General features: G+C 40.4%; 1 protein-coding gene across 1 annotated transcript; it reads left to right on the top strand.

The window, feature by feature from the left end:
* The first annotated feature begins 115 nt into the window (after window positions 1-115).
* On the top strand, window positions 116-8,146 carry LOC143282802 (iron-sulfur cluster assembly scaffold protein IscU-like). Its single transcript, XM_076588585.1, has 5 exons — window positions 116-333; window positions 2,520-2,633; window positions 4,039-4,149; window positions 4,595-4,673; window positions 5,509-8,146. Exons 1-5 carry the CDS (start codon window positions 238-240, stop codon window positions 5,589-5,591), a joined length of 483 nt encoding a protein of 160 aa, XP_076444700.1. The 5' UTR covers window positions 116-237; the 3' UTR covers window positions 5,592-8,146.
* Window positions 8,147-18,272: the final 10,126 nt, after the last annotated feature.

Below are 18,272 nucleotides of genomic sequence, written 5' to 3' on the forward strand. Positions count from 1 at the left end.
ATCTAAAATAATTCTCAGAAAATTAAATGTATTGTTATAAATAGAAAACAAAAAAGAAGAAAAAAAAAAAAAATCGTGGAAGGAAGTGGTGATAAAACAGGAAGTACTCGGTTGGGGAAGGGAGATGACTGATGAAATTGTTGCATAATTGTTGATGAATGTTGGAGCTTGGTGGATTTCCTGCTGACAGTTTCTGCCGTTTTCGATAAAGGGATTGAAATACACAATTTAAAAAACATGGCACTTTTTCAGGGCGCGAGAACTGCTGGAAAAGCTGTGACTGCGGCTGTGGAGTCTGGTTTCATTGGATCATTTGCAAAATATCACAAAAATGTAAAGTATATAGAATCTAATTATGACTAAGTAAATTAGGTTCAGGTTCAGGTTCAGGTTAGGGGCTGATGTTGATCATCGTAGCCTCACGGCTTTTTACGCCCCGTCTCATTTGATTAGCACAAGGCCTCACGGCCTTCTTTATGCTATGTCGTTATCTGTCTTGTCTCAGTCTAAGTAGACCCAGTTACAATTATCTTGGACCATCAAAGTCAAACCAAATGTCTTTTAAAATTTTGTGATTATCGATAAGGTTCTTGAAGTTGTTGGTATTGGAAGCATACTTGATGTTAGTGGTTAGTTTATTCCAGTCGTTAGTAACCCTATAACTGAAAGCAAATTTCCTTGTGTTATTGTTATGTCTCTGTTTATAAATTTTATCAACACTGTTTCTTGTTTCCATATTAGTATCTGGCGGTGAATCAAAGAAGTGATCTTTTTTAATATCGTCTGTACCGTTACAGATCTTATAGGCTTGAATCAAATCTCCTCTTTTTCGTCTTGCTTTCATTGAGGGTAATTTTAGGAATTTCAGTCTTTCTTCGTAAGACAAATCCTTAATTTCATGCACCAGTTTAGTAGCACGTCTTTGCACTCTTTCAATAGTAATTGATTGACGTATTAGTCTAGGACACCAGGCAGGGAGACCATACTCCAAGAGAGGTCTTACAAGAGCTTTATAAAGTCAGAGAAAAATATCCTTATCAATAAACGAAAAAGTACGTTTAATAATACCCAGCCTTTGATTTGCCTTGTTAACAACTTGGTTAATATGTCTGTCAAACAGTAAGTCTTAATTAGTAATGTCAAGTTCAGGTTCAGGTCCACGTGTGGGGCGATGGCAAGCATCGTAGCCTTGCGGCTTTGTACACCCCGTCGGTTTTCGTTTTTTTTTGTTTTTTTGTTGTTGTTGTTTTGTTTGTTCGTTTTTTTGTTGTTTTTTTTGTTTTGGTCAGGTGCTCCCAAGCCCAGGCTCACCTTTGACTTCTTTATGATTTCTTTGTTTTCTTTATGATATCGTGGTCAGCTTTTTAAAGGCATTCATGTCAGGTGCGCGTTTGATTTCTGGGGTTAGTCTAATTGTTAGTTACTCTGTAACTAAAAACAAGTTTTCTGATGTTACTACTATAATGTTCTGTATTTTGTCGGTACTGTTTCGGGTGACAATGTTAGTTTGTGGACTGATATTATTAATGATAAAGAAACATGCTTCATCAATGTCATCAACATTATATATATATATATATATATATATATATAAAATATAATATTATATATTTTATATGCTTGTATCAAGTCCCCACGTACCCTTCTTGCTTTTATGGAATGGAGCTTAAGATATTTAATTTTAAGCCTTTCTTCATAAGAAAAATCCTTTATTTCATGGACTAATTTTGTTGTTTGTCTTTGTTCACCTTCGATTGCAGCAGATTGATGCTTTAATTTTGGGAACCAAACAGTGTTTGCATATTCTAATATAGGTCTTACCAATGCTTTATATAGTCTTGAAAATGTACTGCTGTCCAGAAATGTGAAGGTACGCTTGATTATACCAATTCTCTGATTTGCCTTATTCATTATGCATGCAATATGCTAATGTCTAAAGAATGTTTCTACGCCGCTCAGTGTTTCGATTTTGTGAAGTGACTTTCACACTGAGTGTGTGTGTGTTGTGTGTGTGTGTGTGTGTGTGTGTGTGTGTGTGTGTGTGTGTGTGTGTTCTTTTATTTAACATCTTTCCACATTTGCGAGAAAATGTGTGCGTTTGTGTGTGTGTGTGTGTGTGTGTGTGTGTGTGTGTGCACTCTGTGTGTGTGTGTGTGTGTGTTGTGTGTGTGTGTGTGTTCAGCTTAAAATAACATTGCTAACAGATTTTATTATACACATTCAAAATGCATGATTCATGCATGTCATATTTGCACACAATAACACATGCAGGCATACAATGATACACACCTAATGCAACACACAAACACACATGTAAATTAAACTTGCACTTAGTCAAATTTATAATATTATTTTGAACAACACTATAGATATAAGACAGGATTTTGAAAAATTAATCCATTCTGTTAATAGGATTTTTTGTGATTATTACAAAACTCATGGCAAAAAGATTATTTAATAATCAGATACAAAATGATATTTAATCAGGCAGTGACAAGACTGTATGCATTGTTGGGCAGGTTCTGGATCATTATGAAAACCCTCGTAATGTGGGATCCTTGGACAAGGAAGACAAACAAGTTGGTACAGGACTGGTAGGGGCTCCAGCCTGTGGAGACGTCATGAAACTGCAGGTAACCAGCACCATTTTAAAAATGTTCATGGTATGATTATCAACTTCTAGTAATGATGCTTTGATGCTGGTATCGGTTAACAAAAAAAAAAAAAAAGAAAGAAAAAAGATTAGTTAAAAAAACCCAAAAAAAACTGGTAGGGGCTCCAGCCTGTGGAGACGTCATGAAACTGCAGGTAACCAGCACCATTTTAAAAATGTTCATGGTATGATTATCAACTTCTAGTAATGATGCTTTGATGCTGGTATCGGTTAACAAAAAAAAAAGAAAGAAAGAAAAGAAAAAAAGAAAAAAAAAAAAAAAGAGATTGTGCAGGCAACTATTGATTGTTAGTATTGTTCTCTTTATTTGTGTCATGGGTTTGTGGTGTTAATTATTGTAAATATGAGTACTTATTTCACTACACAAACTTTACTGTGACCCACTAGTGCAGACTCCGGTAGGGAGTCTGATTCCTGTCCTGTGCAAACTACTATCACACTAGTGGGTCAACTATTGATTGTTAGTATTGTTCTCTTTATTTGTGTCATGGGTTTGTGGTGTTAATTATTGTAAATATGAGTACTTATTTCACTACACAAACTTTACTGTGACCCACTAGTGCAGACTCCGGTAGGGAGTCTGATTCCTGTCCTGTGCAAACTACTATCACACTAGTGGGTCATGGTAAGTATGTTAGATAAACGTAGTTTTAGGAAAAAAATTTCCTTTTAGTTACTTGCTGCTTGCCAGTGTATCAGTTTATTTATCAGTGACTATTGTTAGATCAGAATTGAGATGTATTGTTTTGAAATCGATAAATTATGTGTGTTGTGGTAACCAGTAGTGCCATACATACATATAGTTGATCACATATGTTTGCAATATCCACAGTGTTACAAAACTAAATCGATAAATTATGTGTGTTGTGGTAACCAGTAGTGCCATACATACATATAGTTGATCACATATGTTTGCAATATCCACAATGTTACAAAACTATCTTGCTCTTAAGTCAGAGTGAAATGTTTTGTTTACAGCAAGTGAGAGTGTGACTTACACACACGCAGGCACACACACAGAGATACACACACACACACACACACACACACACACACACACACAGGGACACACATGCATACACAGGGATACACACGTCCACACACACATGCACCCTCCCACTCCCACAACCCCCTCCTCCCCCGCACACACACACTTTTTAATTTCAGTCAGACTCTTACAGAATTTACCTGAGAGCATCAATCGGAAAGTTTCCTTTGTTCACACAAGATTTCAGCAGTTGGTATGAATATGATTGAACAATCTATCATTAAAAAATTGAAGCATTAAACAGAAAGTTTCCACTGTTCTCATAAGATGAAAGCAGTTAGTGTGTATGTGATGTATCTGTATGTGTGTGTTTCAGATCAAAGTGGATGAAGATGGCAAAATTGTGGACGCCAAGTTCAAGACGTTTGGCTGTGGGTCAGCTATCGCCTCCAGCTCTCTGGCCACAGAGTGGGTCAAGGGCAAAACGGTCAGTGGGACAGTGCTCTTCGCTGAGATATGTTTTTCAGTTTGTATGTTTATGTCTTGTAGTTTGCCATTTGTTTCCATATGTACTTGAGGAATATGCTGTCTATGTAAGTCTTGTTTCAAAACTGTCTATTTGTGTGAATCAGACACAGCAAGGATGAAGGTGGCTGAATGGTTAAGATGCTTATCTGCTATTACATAGACCACAAGGGTCTGGATTCAAATCCCGCTCTCGCCCTTTCTCCCAAGTTTGTCTGGAAAATCAAACTGAGTGGTAGTTTGTATCTGATTGATGGTTTTGTACATTGCTTTGAGATGTTTAAGAATTTGGTTTTGTACATTGCTTTGAGATGTTTAAGAATTGCTATATTGATAATTATTGTTATTGATAGTATCATTATCAGTGCAGTGAAAGCAGTCGATGATGTTGGTGGTCACTGTTTCAGCTGGATGAAGCGGTGCGGATCAAGAACACAGACATTGCCAAAGAGCTGTCTTTGCCCCCAGTGAAACTGCACTGCTCCAGTAAGTCTGGCACTGGTCCTGTGTTGTAACTTTTGTCTTCTTAATGGTCATATGTTTTCCAGTGAATAGCACTCTGGGTTGTGTTTTTAGCCGTATTCAATTACCTGGCTGTTTGCTGCTTTTGAAATTAAAAACTAAAATACCCACAAGATGAATTATTTTGCAAACAGAAATGAAGTGTGAAATTGACCATCGAACTGTGAGCTGTTGTCCTAATTGATTAGAATTATTCCAAAGTGTAGTAATCTGGATTGAGAATTACATCTCTCTCTCTCTCTTTCTCTTTCTCTCTCTCTCTGTGTGTGTGTGTGTGTGTGTGTGAGTGACTGAAGTAGTTAACTGCATTTTGTTTTACATATAGAAAGGGTATAAACATGTGTACTTGTGCATTGTGAATGCTCTGTCTGTTGATTATGTTACTGTTTATTTTTCCTCCCCGCAGCAACAGTTGTTTTGCCAAGGTGAAGAGTTGGTGGGAGTCTGATGAAACTGAAGAGCAATATTTTTTCACACTCTGAATTTCTTTGCAGTAATTAGGTGGTTATTTTTGGTAATTTAACAAAGAATGAAAAGATGTGTGTGTTGGGTGTGGGGGGCGGGGGGGCGTGTTTAAAGTTAAAAGAATGAAGAGATACACCTGGAAACTGCCAGCCTGTAATGAGTACCTCTTCCACTGGCAGTTGCTGAAAATGAATGGGTTGTGATCAGCTGTCCGGACATTAAAAAAAAATGAATTGAGAGATTTCAGTCCTGATATTGACTGGTGCTTTATTGTGAGGAGATAAAGAGCGATTTACCCCTTCAACTGGTGACAGTTTTGCTGGATTGCTTGCAGTGTTGGCAGAGGACGCCATCAAAGCAGCTTTGAACGACTACAAGATCAAAAACCAGTCCGATCCGGCATCAGACTCTACCTAAACCAACAAGTCAGACTGAGACCGCCCGGAACTGTGTTTGGGAATGGTTGTGGTGTGAAGGCAGGACTGTGAGCAGGAAGGAACTGTGTTTGGGAAATAAAGCAGTATTCAGAGATGTATGGCAAGGCTGTGTTTTGTGAAAGAAGGAAGAAACTAAAACTGCTTTGAGTGTTTTTGTTTATGGACAGTTTCAAGACAGTGGCTTCAGTGGCTTTCATTATTAATTGGATGAAATGCTTTTGATGGAATTTAGTGTATCAGTGTGCAAATGGGCACTGGTGGGGTATGCGTGTGTGCGTGTGTGTGCGCATGTATGCGTGCATGTGTGAGTGCACATGTGTGTGGGTTCTTGGATGGTTTTGTTGAGAATCATTTCCTACAACAGTTCCATAACCAGTATTTCAGTGATCAATGAGAATAATGACGAGAAGAAGAAAAATTCAGGCAAAAACTTGTTTCTCAATTTTTTTTTTTTAATCTCAGTTTTCCTGGCAGTGACAATCTTGTGCTTGCTGCATTTATAGGACATAAACTTTAGAAACATCTTTTGTATTAACTACTGCTTTTAGAGATGAAATTGTCACAGCTCACACAAGACACTTTAGTATTGTGATTAAGCATTAACTTTGCAAAGCTTTCACTCAGATATTCACAGAGTTCTGTATATATATGTATATATGTTTGCATATATATGTAAGTTTTGCATGTTTGCACACTGGTGTGGAACATACTATTTACCCTGCACATTGGCTTGCCAGCCAGGTTGTGACCTGAAATGAATAAACAATGAGGCCAGGAGAACAAATGATTAACAAATGGCAAAGAGTGGTAACTCTCTCCATTCACAAGGTACGCAACTTCAAGTCAGTGCTGCCTATGCCACCGATTCAGCTAGCACATGGGTAAACAAAAGGTACATTGCTGCTATGTGCACATGTCAGATGATCAGTATAAGGACAGGCCGTGCTCTTCCTTATTTGAGGAAGTGTCTGGGTTTGTTCTGATGAACCTTCTATTTACCTGTGAGCTATCTGAATTGGTAGCATAAGCAGCATTGACTTGAAGTATGTACCATGTGAATGGAGAGAGTTACCACACTTTACTGTTTGTTAATCAGGTTGTGACCTGTTTTGGTCATTCATATCTTGAAGCATTCTTGAAAGGTGCAGAAGCCCCCATCTTGTGTGACCTTTTAACAATAGTTTGGTTTCTCTTTGACTGGTTTTTAGTGCTGACAGGAATTCAGTGCTGAGGTGGCCTCTTTGTGTTTGGCTGGGCAATAAGCCACTCGATTTGATTTCGTTTGATCTCTTGACTGTGAAGGACTTTGATACCAGGTTTAAAGTTTTATCAATATGAAAATATACCGTTTGAGTTGTGTGCGACTGTTTCACTTTTTTTCCTTGTGCATATCGAGTAGCACAGTTATTTTTCTTTCTCATATTGCTAACATGTAGACAGTGTCAGATTAGAATAAAGTCCGCCACGCCATATTGATATCTGGATTTATATATTATGATGATAATATGTTTATATATATATTACAATATTTATACAGTTTTTCAGTAACTGGAACTCTTGTTTTGCTGTTATATTGGTTTATATGGTTATCTGTTTCAACTTTTGGAGTCAGGTTCTTTTAAAAAAAGAATTATACGGATCCAACAACAACAAACTTGATTTGTGGCATGTTGAAACTTGCATGTGGTGTTTTTTGTGTCCAGCATGATGGAGCAGTTTACACATGACCATGATCCATGGTGCATAATATGTCCCAGACTGTTCATTCCAAATTTCTGTTCTCTACAGACGAAAATTTCCTATTAATTTTGGTGTGTCTTAGTGACGTCTAAACAGACTGCTGTCTTCTTTTCAATTTGATGGGATGCTGTAAAATATTGGAGTGATCTCGCGTTGCTCAGAATCAGAATACTCATGATTTATACACAGTTTTCAGCATAGACTATTGAAATAGAAGAATGCTTCAAACATAAGGCTTTCTACTGCTTAGAATTTTGTTATTTTTGTTATTGTCTGTAACAGTAAACATGTGTCTTTCAAAGTGGACAAATTGTTTTTATGTATTCCTTGAATGTTGTATATAGATTGATTAACCTGTAGTCTTCTGGAGTTGTAGATAGATAGATAAGATCTGATTCTTTCTACGTAAAGTAATATTTGTCTATGACAGTAAAAATTATTATCTTTAAAATGAAAGGATTTGTTTTATTTACTCCCTGAAAGTGATTTTACAAATTATTTTAGTCATATTCTTCTGGGACTGTGGGTCAAAAAACAAGATTTAATTATTACTCCCAAAAAGTTATCATTATTGGACAGTTGTCTTAAGAAATTTTTCTTTTTCTTAATTTCAGTTACTAATTTTGTTTAGAGTCAATTATTTTATGATAGCCAGAGCCCATTTCAGACCATTGACTTCCTTTGAAAAATGTCACTTATTTCATCATCATTTGTCTCAGACAATAATCTTTCATATTGAACTGAATCATGTTTAAAAAAAAAAAAAAAAAAAAAAAGACTGAAAAAAAATGTTTGCACAGCTCAGTAAATATAGCTGGGAAGTGTTTGACAGATAATGCATGTGTGTTCACATTTCTGACAGACTGAATAAAACATCACCATCTTAACAATTGTGTGTGTGTGTTGGTCGATTCTTCAGGTCTGAACTTTCAAACTTAAATGTACCACACAGTGGGTTTCATTCCTTAAGGTTCATGGGGTGTAGAATTAAGTCATGCAAGTCAGTTTGTCCTGGAATGAAAGTTGGTATGACTGGGTACAAGGCTTTGTGTGAAACGTGATCTAAGCTGCCTCATACCAGCCCTCAGTATGTTTGATCAACAGCCCACAACATGATAGTTTCCAATGGGTTGCAGTACGGACAAAAAACAACAATAAACGAATGTAAAATAACAACAACAATAACAGACATGCAAAGTCATACACTGAGATCATTCTGATGACTGTCCACAAAATGTCTGGCCCTTTTTTTCAGGAAAAAAACCCTGCAGTCTGTATACTGGATTTCTCATTATAGGCCAATAGATCTTTAGCAAAAAATAAGTATGTTCCTTTTCCTGGTGGTGATAGGGATAAGATGCACCTCAGCTGACTACTCAAACTGTACACACATTTTGACCCCCCTTGCAGTGTTTCTGGTCCCCAAGCATAAGATGTGAAGATGATGATTTGTTAGTTGTTTCTTACTATTGCTTTTCTGCTCCAGTCACACGTTTCATCATTGTATTTTCCTGCTCTCAATGTCACCTTTTGTGGTCAGCTTTGGGAAGTCCTTGGATTGTGTTGTTTTTTTTTCTCTGGCTGTGATTGAAAAAATCACTGAACTGTAAGTGTTGTCTTGAGATCATATAATACGGATGATGGTTCACCGTAATGCTGAGACATCTGACAATTCTAGACGAGGCGAAACAGCAGCCTTATCAGGAATAAACATGGTTTTCTCTTTTTTAGCAAGAATTTAAATGGCTCCCATTTACTGTCTATGAAGGATGCAGATTCTTCTTCCCATCCAGCACCCTTCTTCAAGGTCTAGTTAAGAGGAGGAGGGGGGAGAAAAAAGTCCAGTCCTTACTGGAATCGAATCAATGATACTAGTATACAAGTCCAGCGCTCTACCACTATACCACAGCTGCCCTGTTGATTCTGTTTGACTGAGTAGGGTGGGATGGCTGTGGTGATGTACATCTTAAATGACTGGAACCCATTCACCAGAGATCAACCAAACGTATCTTCTTTATCGTTCCCAATCTCCTTTATCGTAAGAACAGAAGTTGGGGGAAGATAGAGTCAAAGAAAGGAAAAGAAAAGAAGAAGAAAAAAAAACAACAACAAAAAACCACACACACAAAAACAACAACCACGAACAACTCTTTTTCCACTTCCTGAACACTTTCAAAGGTGTTAAAGTGTACAGCTGCTTCAGAAGAATTCTTCAGATTCACCGGCCAGACAGAATTACTAATGAAGAACTTAGGGGAGCGAACAAGACAGCAGCCAGTGGCAGAAGAAATCATAAAAAAGATGCTAAGAATGGATTGCCCACACGCTCCACAAGCCTGCATTTAGTGCCACAAAACAAGCTCTCACAGGGGAAAAGGAAAAGAGGCCGGCCAAGAAATACATGATGGCCTGACCTGGAAGTACACATGAGGATAGGTCGCACATGGGGACAGCTAAACGACTGGCACAGGATTGGGATGGCTTGAGTAAATTTGTGGACGGCTTTTGTCCTAGACAGGGTGATAGTAGAAGGTGCGGTGAGGTGAAGACGCAAAGTGTTGAACGATAGTATTCACAAGTCCCGAATTATGCTCTTCATAAAATACATGCTCATGAATTTTTGGTCATCTCTGCGATCATTGCTACCAGGTGCAGAACTTGCATACATGGAGTACCTAACACCCCATGCTTCTGTTGATCGTATCCCTGGATCTCTTCACAGTATAGTAGGTGTCTTATCAATTGCATCGCTCCCTCTTCTTTCTGATTAAGGTTATTTGTTTTGTCAATGTATGTATTACTTTGCTAGCATGGCTGATCAAACCGATGGTGCAGTAGGTCTGGCAGTGTTGGAGATTGCCTTTCTTGGGAGGGTGATGGTGAGTGATTGGGTCCATGGCGTGGACCATTCGCCTATGTGCCAGATTTTGGTGCAGATGGCAGTCAGGATGTCACTTACTGCATCTCCGCCATATTTTGAAAAGTTCTGCAGGGATGTTGTCGATTTCCACAGTCTTGCCATATTTTAGCGACTTCACTGCCGTTACAACCTCTCCCAGGAGTACTGGGAAATCATCTTCATTTGATGAATCACTCTAAACAGATTACAGCTGCAAGCAAATACCATTACTGCTGAAGAACAGACTGGATCCCGCTAAGGCATAAGTACCATCGAACAAATCTTTAACCTGCGTGCCGTTTGCGACAAACACCTCCAACACCAGAGGGAATTCAGAGTTCAAGAAGGCGTTTGACAGAGTCCGACAGGAAGCACTATGGGCCACAATGAAGAACAAGAGAGGCATGGCCTTCAAGACTCACTTGTGATAAATTAAGTCCCCTAGCATTACAGAGTAATTTCCCTTTTTTACTATCTGCACCAAAACGTTTGCAAAATAAATAAAAATTCCATGCTTAGCAAAAGAAGTTCCTAGAGAATACAAAAAATATAAATATAACAGTAAATGCAGTTTGCATATAATTAGGCTTCTTTTATTATTTTTTTGTGCCCATCCCAGAGGTGCAATATTGTTTTAAACAAGATGACTGGAAAGAACTGAATTTTTCCTATTTTTATGCCAAATTTGGTGTCAACTGACAAAGTATTTGCAGAGAAAATGTCAATGTTAAAGTTTACCACGGACACACACACACACACACACACACACACACACACACAACTGAACACCGGGTTAAAACATAGACTCACTTTGTTTACACAAGTGAGTCAAAAATTAACACCAGGTTAAAGCTTATCAACACCATTCAACAACCATACTCCAAAGTGATGAGTGCGGCACTCAAACAGGATGCTATTTGACAGTGGTTCCGTATATTCAGTGTATCAGGGCTGTCTTCTGTCTTCCAATTTGTTCAACATATTCATGGAACGCATCATGACTGACACGCTTGGAACACAATCAACATTGGAAGAAGAATCATCACGAACCTTCGCTTCGCCTTTTCAACCACCTCTCCCATTGTTTTCTGCGTTCTTGCATGCTGACCTAATTTCATGCTGTGAGGCACACAAAGAGTATTCCAGTATCTGAGACACCTGTTACTTTACCTGTCTCCTATGGCTAAGGGTGGAAATCATGCACAGCGTCATACTGCTAGAATTAGTCATCCACCACCTCTGAATGTCAAAGAGGGAGAACTTTGTGAAAAGTGTTCAGCCAAATTTGGGAAAACTACTGCATTGTTGCCAGGCTAAATTAATGGTGTGTGTCCATCGAGATCGATGATGACCATCGTTGTCATCCAGCTGGGGGATGGGGGGAAGGTGGTAGTGGGGTGGGGGGGAGGATGCTCATGAATCTATCTGTGAATGCGCAGATGGCTGAATAGTCCAATCTGCGCACGAAATGTTCGCTGACAGTTGGGGCAGACAAAGACAGGCATATCATTGTCAGGGAGCTTGTTTGCCCGTGACTTTCTGGCCTGCCTCTTCTGAACAGCTGCAGCAGTCCTGTTGGCCTCGCACAACTTGGCGCCTTTGTGCACAGCAGCGCGCCATTTGTCACGGTCCACTGTAGATTCCTCCCAGGAGTCAGGGTTGATATCAAATGCTTTCAGAGAGACTTTCTCTGAAGCGCTTCTTCTGACCTCCGTGTGATCTCTTCCCTTGTTGCAGCTCGCCATAGAAGAGCCTTTTGGGCAGCCGATGGTCTGGCATGCGCGCCACGTGTCCAGCCCAGCGAAGCTGGGACTGCATCAGGATGGTGAAGATGCTGGGAAGGGTGGCTTTTGCGAGCACCTCTGTGTCTGGGGTCCTGTCTTGCCACTTGATGTTCAGTAGCTTCCTGAGGCATGTTGTGTGGAAGTGGTTCAGCTTCTTGGCATGTCGTTGGTACACTGTCCAAGTTTCGCAGGCGTACAGTGGTGTGGGGAGAACTACTGCTCTGTAGACCTTTAGCTTGGTCTCAAGACTAATGCCTCTTCTGTTCCAGACATTTGCATTGAGTCTACCAAAAGTTGCGCTTGCTCTTGCAATCCTGACGTTCACTTCATCGTCGGTGGTCGCATTTCGTGACAGTGTGCTGCCAAGGTATGTGAACCGCTCCACCGCACTGAGTCTCTGACCGTTGACTGTGATGTTGGGCTCAACGTAGGGTTTCCCTGGGGCTGGCTGATGGAGAACTTCAGTTTTCCTCGTGCTGATGGTAAGGCCGAAGTTCCTGCTGGCAGTGGCAAACTTGTCGACGCTGAGTTGCATGTCAGCTTCAGAACCAGCGTTGAGGGCACAATCATCAGCAAACAAAAAGTCTCTGATGATGTCTGTCATGACCTTCGTTTTTGCTTGAAGCCTTCTGAGGTTAAACAACTTGCCATCTGTTCGGTACTTTAGGCCGATTCCAACATCGCCATCTCTGAAGGCATCAGTAAGCATTGCAGAGAACATAGGCTGAACAGCGTCGGAGCCAGGACGCAGCCTTGCTTGACACCATTTGTGACAGCAAAAGGAGCAGATGTTTCGCCATTGTCCTGGACTCGAGCCTGCATGCTTTCATGGAATTGGCTGACCAAGGAAATAAATTTCCGAGGGCATCCGTACTTGGCCATGATCTTCCACAGTCCCTCTCTACTCACAGTGTCGAAGGCCTTAGTGAGGTCGACATAGAAGGAGAACAGATCAGCATTTTGCTCCTGACATTTCTCTTGCAGCTGCCTTGCAGCAAACACCATGTCGGTGGTTCCGCGCTCTTTCCGGAATCCACATTGGCTCTCAGGCAAATGACCCTGGTCAAGGTGTGCTGTGAGGCGGTTTAGTAGGATCCTGGCAAGTATCTTGCCTGCGATGGAGAGCAAGGAAATGCCCCGATGGTTATCACAGGCTTGCCAGTTCCCCTTTCGCTTGTACAAGTGAATGATAGATGCATCTTTGAAATCCTGGGGGATCGTCTCTTCTTTCCACATGAGTGAGTACAGCTGATGGAGCTTCTCAGTCAGCACAGTGCCTCCATCCTTGTAGACCTCTGCTGGTATGGAGTCTAAGCCAGGTGCTTTGTCACTGGATAGCAGACGGATTGCTTTCTGGGTCTCAAGAAGTGTTGGCGGATCGTCCAGTGCTTCGTTGATGGGGACTTGTGGGAGACGGTCTATGGCTTCATCATTTATGGAGGCTAAATTAATAATGAAACACGGGAATACAAAAGAGCTCTCTTCCAACAAACTGGGCTGGGAGACTTGCTGTATTCAATGACATGCAGCTGGAGGAAAATCACGCAACAAAAGACATAACTGCTGCATTCGAAAAACAAACGAAACCTATAACAGATACATTTTCAACATGTGGGACTAAAGGCGTGAAGAACCTTTTGAAGACTGCGTTGCTGCCCCGCGATCCCTGATCAAGACATGCAACTAATGTGACAATATGATAGACTCGCTCGAAGGAGATCGCACTGTGCTGGGCATCAACAACAAATCAACAAGAGAACGACTTCTCCAGGGAGTCGGAACCAACTCTCCAGTCCTGCATTTACTAGTGTCATGCAGCAGAAACAACATCACAGCATCTCAGCAGCCGAGTATTATGAAAGCAGATGAGCTAACAGCAAACGCTCATGCTGTATCTCCTAAAAGTCAGGAGACCTTGAAGAAGAAGGCACCCTGCAAGTTTTACGCCCAGACTCTTTTCCTGAAGGGCTTGGTGAACTATGCAAGGAGGAGACCACCAATCCAGTGGATATACAAGCCACCTGATGCAGCTGCTTGGTAGTCGCCACAAAGATATATGGAGATCTGCATTGATCAGAGACCACTGTGAACAAAGCTCTCAAGAGGGAACACAATCATCTACATGTCGTGGAAAACATCCTGCCCGAGCTATCAAACGCCAAGGTATTCTCCAAACTTGACCTCAGCAACGCGTACTGGCATTACATCTGGACAATGATTCAAGCCTACCGACAGCATTTCAGACACCTTCGGGTCGGTACCGATGGGAGTGTGTGCTATATGGGACTATGTTAGAAACGTTTGGGTCAAGCTCTGGAAGGCCTCAGTAAGTGGTTGGCGTGTTGGATGATATCACTGTCTACGGTGAAATCAGCGATTTTGAGTCTGCATCCAAAGACCATGACAAGAATCCGCGTGCTCTACTTGAGAGATGCAGTAAACTTGGAATGAGACTCAACAAAGAAAACGCTGAACTATCCAAGATAGAAATCTCTATCCTAAGACACCGTGTGACCAGTGAAGGCCCAGAGAAGGTTGAGGCAGTGCTGAAGATGCCCAAACCCAAGAATGTCGAGATCGTACGTCGCTTCTGTGGATTTTGTGAACTATCTGTCAAAGTTCCTGGCAAAGCTGTCTGGTATCTTGGAGCCCATCAGACAACTTACGCGTGCTGATGTAGAATGGACCTGGACACTGACTCATACCAACGCCTTTGAAACAGTCCAGAAACATATCACTGAAGCCCCTGTTCTGGCCTTCTACAACCCCCTGGAGGAACTGGCTATCAATTGTCATGCAAGATTGTGGCGCAGTTCTTCTGCAGAAAGAGCGCCCAGTGGCTTATGCTTGTTGTGCTTTGACTGATGCTGGAAGCAGATATGGCCAGATTTAGAAAGAAATGCTTGCCATCGTCTTCGTAGTGGAGAAGTTTCACCAGTACACATTTCAACTTCCAGACAAGGTCCAAAGTGATCACAAACCACTTGAAGTCATCCTTCAAAAGTCAATCTCTTCAGCCTCAAGGAGTCTACAAGTCACGGTGCTCAGAATCCTGGGATATGACATCAAAGAAAGCCACTTGAAAGGCAAAGAGATGTTCTTTGTAGATACATTTTTTTCGTGCTCACTTGGATCCCCCTAGCAAGCAAGAAGAACTTCAACTGACAAATCATCATGCTTGACTTTTTTCCCACCAGAAAAGAAAGACTCATAAGATTGAAAGATAATAATAATAATGGATATTTATATAGCACACTATCCAGAAATCTGCTCTAGGTGCTTTACAAAAACGCTTTTGTTAACAAAATACATCATATCTATGTTACATACACACACCAAAATGTGACTACACACACACACACACACACACACACACACACACACACACACACACACACACGCTGCATACATACATTTTAACATACATGTGTATCTAACAGCTACCCTAACACATACGCACACATAGGCAGGCACAAACTTACATAAACACACGCACACGCACACACAATACACATTCATATACATGCATGTAGTTATGTACACATACATATGTATACACACATAGTCAAGCACAGCTAACGCAAAGGAAGTGGACCTGCCACAATTGAACTTACTGCTGAGGGAAAAGGTGAGTTTTGAGACGGGATTTAAAAAGATGCGAGGGAATCAGAATGACCGAGGTTATCAGGGAGCTTGTTCCACGTCTTTGGCGATTGAAAAGAAAACGATCTGTGTCCATAGGTCTTACAGGATGCCACAGACAACGATGAGAATCTTCGAAAACTAAGTTCGTCATCATGACTTGAAGAAAAATCCAGTAAACCAACTGAACTGACTCCCTTTCACAATTTTCATAATGACAGTTTGCAGGATGGACTGATCCTAAAACGAAACAGAGTTGCGGTGCCATGCAGCCTACTTCGGAGATGAAGCAACCACTCCACTCAATCCACTATGGGATTGACTCCTGCCCAAAAAGAGCCAGAGAATGCTGGGAATGACAGGTGACATGAAACACTTCATCTCGGCACGTATGAGACTCACCAAACTTACCAGTCAGCAAACCAGCCGGAAACATTCCAGCTTTATGAACTCCCATCGCGAAAGTTGACCTGTTTGAGTCAATGGGAAGGACGGCTTGGTTATTGTGGACTATCTCACTAAGTACTGGGAGATAAGCTTTGAAAGCACCAAAGCTACCACGGTCATCAGAAAGCTGAAGGCTCACTTCGCCCGCCATGTTCTTCTCTTCTTCTTTCCGTTCCACGACCAACTCTTCTTTCCGTTCCACGACCAACTCTTCTTTCCGTTACACGACCAACATCGACATGCCGATGATTCTGTCGTGGTTGTTGCATGCTGGGTATTTTCGTGTCTCCATAACCCACCGAACACTGACATTGATTACAGGATCTTTAACGAGCGTATTTGATCTTCTGCGTGTGTATACACACGAAGGGGGTTCAGGCACTAGCAGGTCTGCACATATGTTGACCTGGGAGATCGGAAAAATCTCTACCCTTTACCCACCAGGCGCCGTTACCGAGATTCGAACCCGGGACTCTCAGATTGAAAGTCCAGCGCTTTAACCACTCGGCTATTGCGCCCGTGCATTGTTGTCACGGACGACAGACCACAGTTAACACCCGAAAAATTCAGTGACTGCACTCAGCTGAGTGGTGGTTTGGACGCTAGTCATTCGGATGAGATGACAAAGCGATGTCTCCCGTGTGTAACATGCATGCGTGCAGTGCACGTAAAAGAATCAAAGGCAACAAAAGGATTGTCCCTTGCAAATTTTTTGTAGAAAATCCCCTTTGATAGGAAAACAGATATACTCGCAGAGAAAAAAAAAGAGAAAGAAAGAGGTGTCGCTGCTCTATAGCCACGAGCACTCCCTGCATGTGACAATACAACACACACACACACACACACACACACACAATCCAGTTTAACTTGAACATACAGACATGCATGCAGACTCCGAACAGTTCAACACAATTGCAGACAACTTGAGACTGTGGGAAAACCTCAAGTACGAGACAGGTCGACCATTGAAGTCTGATAACTGCACGGCTCGAGTGTCGCTCGCTTTGTTATCATGTCGCTGGTTCGCTACCCGAAAAACAGGGCCCGTACCCGTCTCTTGCTACCCAAAGTAACCCCTTTTCCTCACTAGAATACGTACCCTTCAGCATTCATCGTATTTGTCTTGTATGTGGCGTGAGAACCAGACACCGTATGCCCTTACCTGGGAAAATTCACGTTGTTTGTTCTTGGTTCGGTAAGTTGTATATGTTTTATATGTGTGAGTATAAAAGGAAGGAAAATATCAATGTAAGCCTGTTTTTATCCATTTTTTGAAATATTGATTGATTTATTCATTTGTTTGATTATTTATTCATTATTCGTTTTATTTGCTTAATTAAAACATCCATTTATTGGAAGAAGATTTTTTCTTCCTTATATATCCAATTATTGACCTGTCCATTTAATTATTTATCGTTTTGTTTGCTTATGAATTCATAACATTCATTTATTCGGAGAAGAACGATTTGATTTAGTTGTATTTATCTGCTTGTTTGTTTATTTACTTTATTCATTTATTTATTACTTTATTATATGTATTTATTCATCCATTCTTTTGTTTGTTTGTCTGTCTATTCACTGACTTATTCATACCTTCCATTTATTGAGAAAAGAACATTTCAATTTAGTTGCTTGGTGCTGAAAACTCATTATGTTATTTATCTATTTATCTATTCATTTATTCGTTTGTTCGTTTTCTTTTCTTTTCTTATACCGTTGTAATTTTTGTGTGATTCAACCTATGTCTCGCGTGCATCAGAAAAAAAACATTTTTTCTTATCATTTCATGTTGTACATTGCATTCAACAGGAAACTGTTTTTTTTCCTCATCATTATATATATATATAATATGATATAAAATTTGTAATAAAATGAAGGAACAGAAAAGAAAAAAGAAAGAAAATGGGAAAAATAGGATAAAGAATCCATAGCAAATTTTTACTTAAAATGATCTTTTAAATTGTGAACACACACACACACACACACACACACACACACACACACACACACACACACACACGTTATCAAAAAAGGGGGGCCAAGAAATAGGCCTAAAATGTTTTCCGGGTGCAGATAATTGAATTCTGCGAAAAATGATCTGAATTAAAATATAAAGGAAATAGAATGAAACAAAGATGAAAACGAAACT

Source organism: Babylonia areolata, chromosome 6 (genome assembly GCF_041734735.1).
Source record: "Babylonia areolata isolate BAREFJ2019XMU chromosome 6, ASM4173473v1, whole genome shotgun sequence".
Taxonomy (NCBI): domain Eukaryota; kingdom Metazoa; phylum Mollusca; class Gastropoda; order Neogastropoda; family Buccinidae; genus Babylonia; species Babylonia areolata.

What these genes read in the sequence shown, in the direction of transcription:
- LOC143282802 (XM_076588585.1), top strand. Translation starts at nt 238, where the DNA reads ATGGCACTTTTTCAGGGCGCGAGAACTGCTGGAAAAGCTGTGACTGCG. An exon ending in AGTGGGTCAAGGGCAAAACG is followed by an intron (nt 4,150 to 4,594) that starts GTCAGTGGGACA and finishes TCACTGTTTCAG; the next exon opens with CTGGATGAAGCGGTGCGGAT. An exon ending in AGTGAAACTGCACTGCTCCA is followed by an intron (nt 4,674 to 5,508) that starts GTAAGTCTGGCA and finishes GATTGCTTGCAG; the next exon opens with TGTTGGCAGAGGACGCCATC.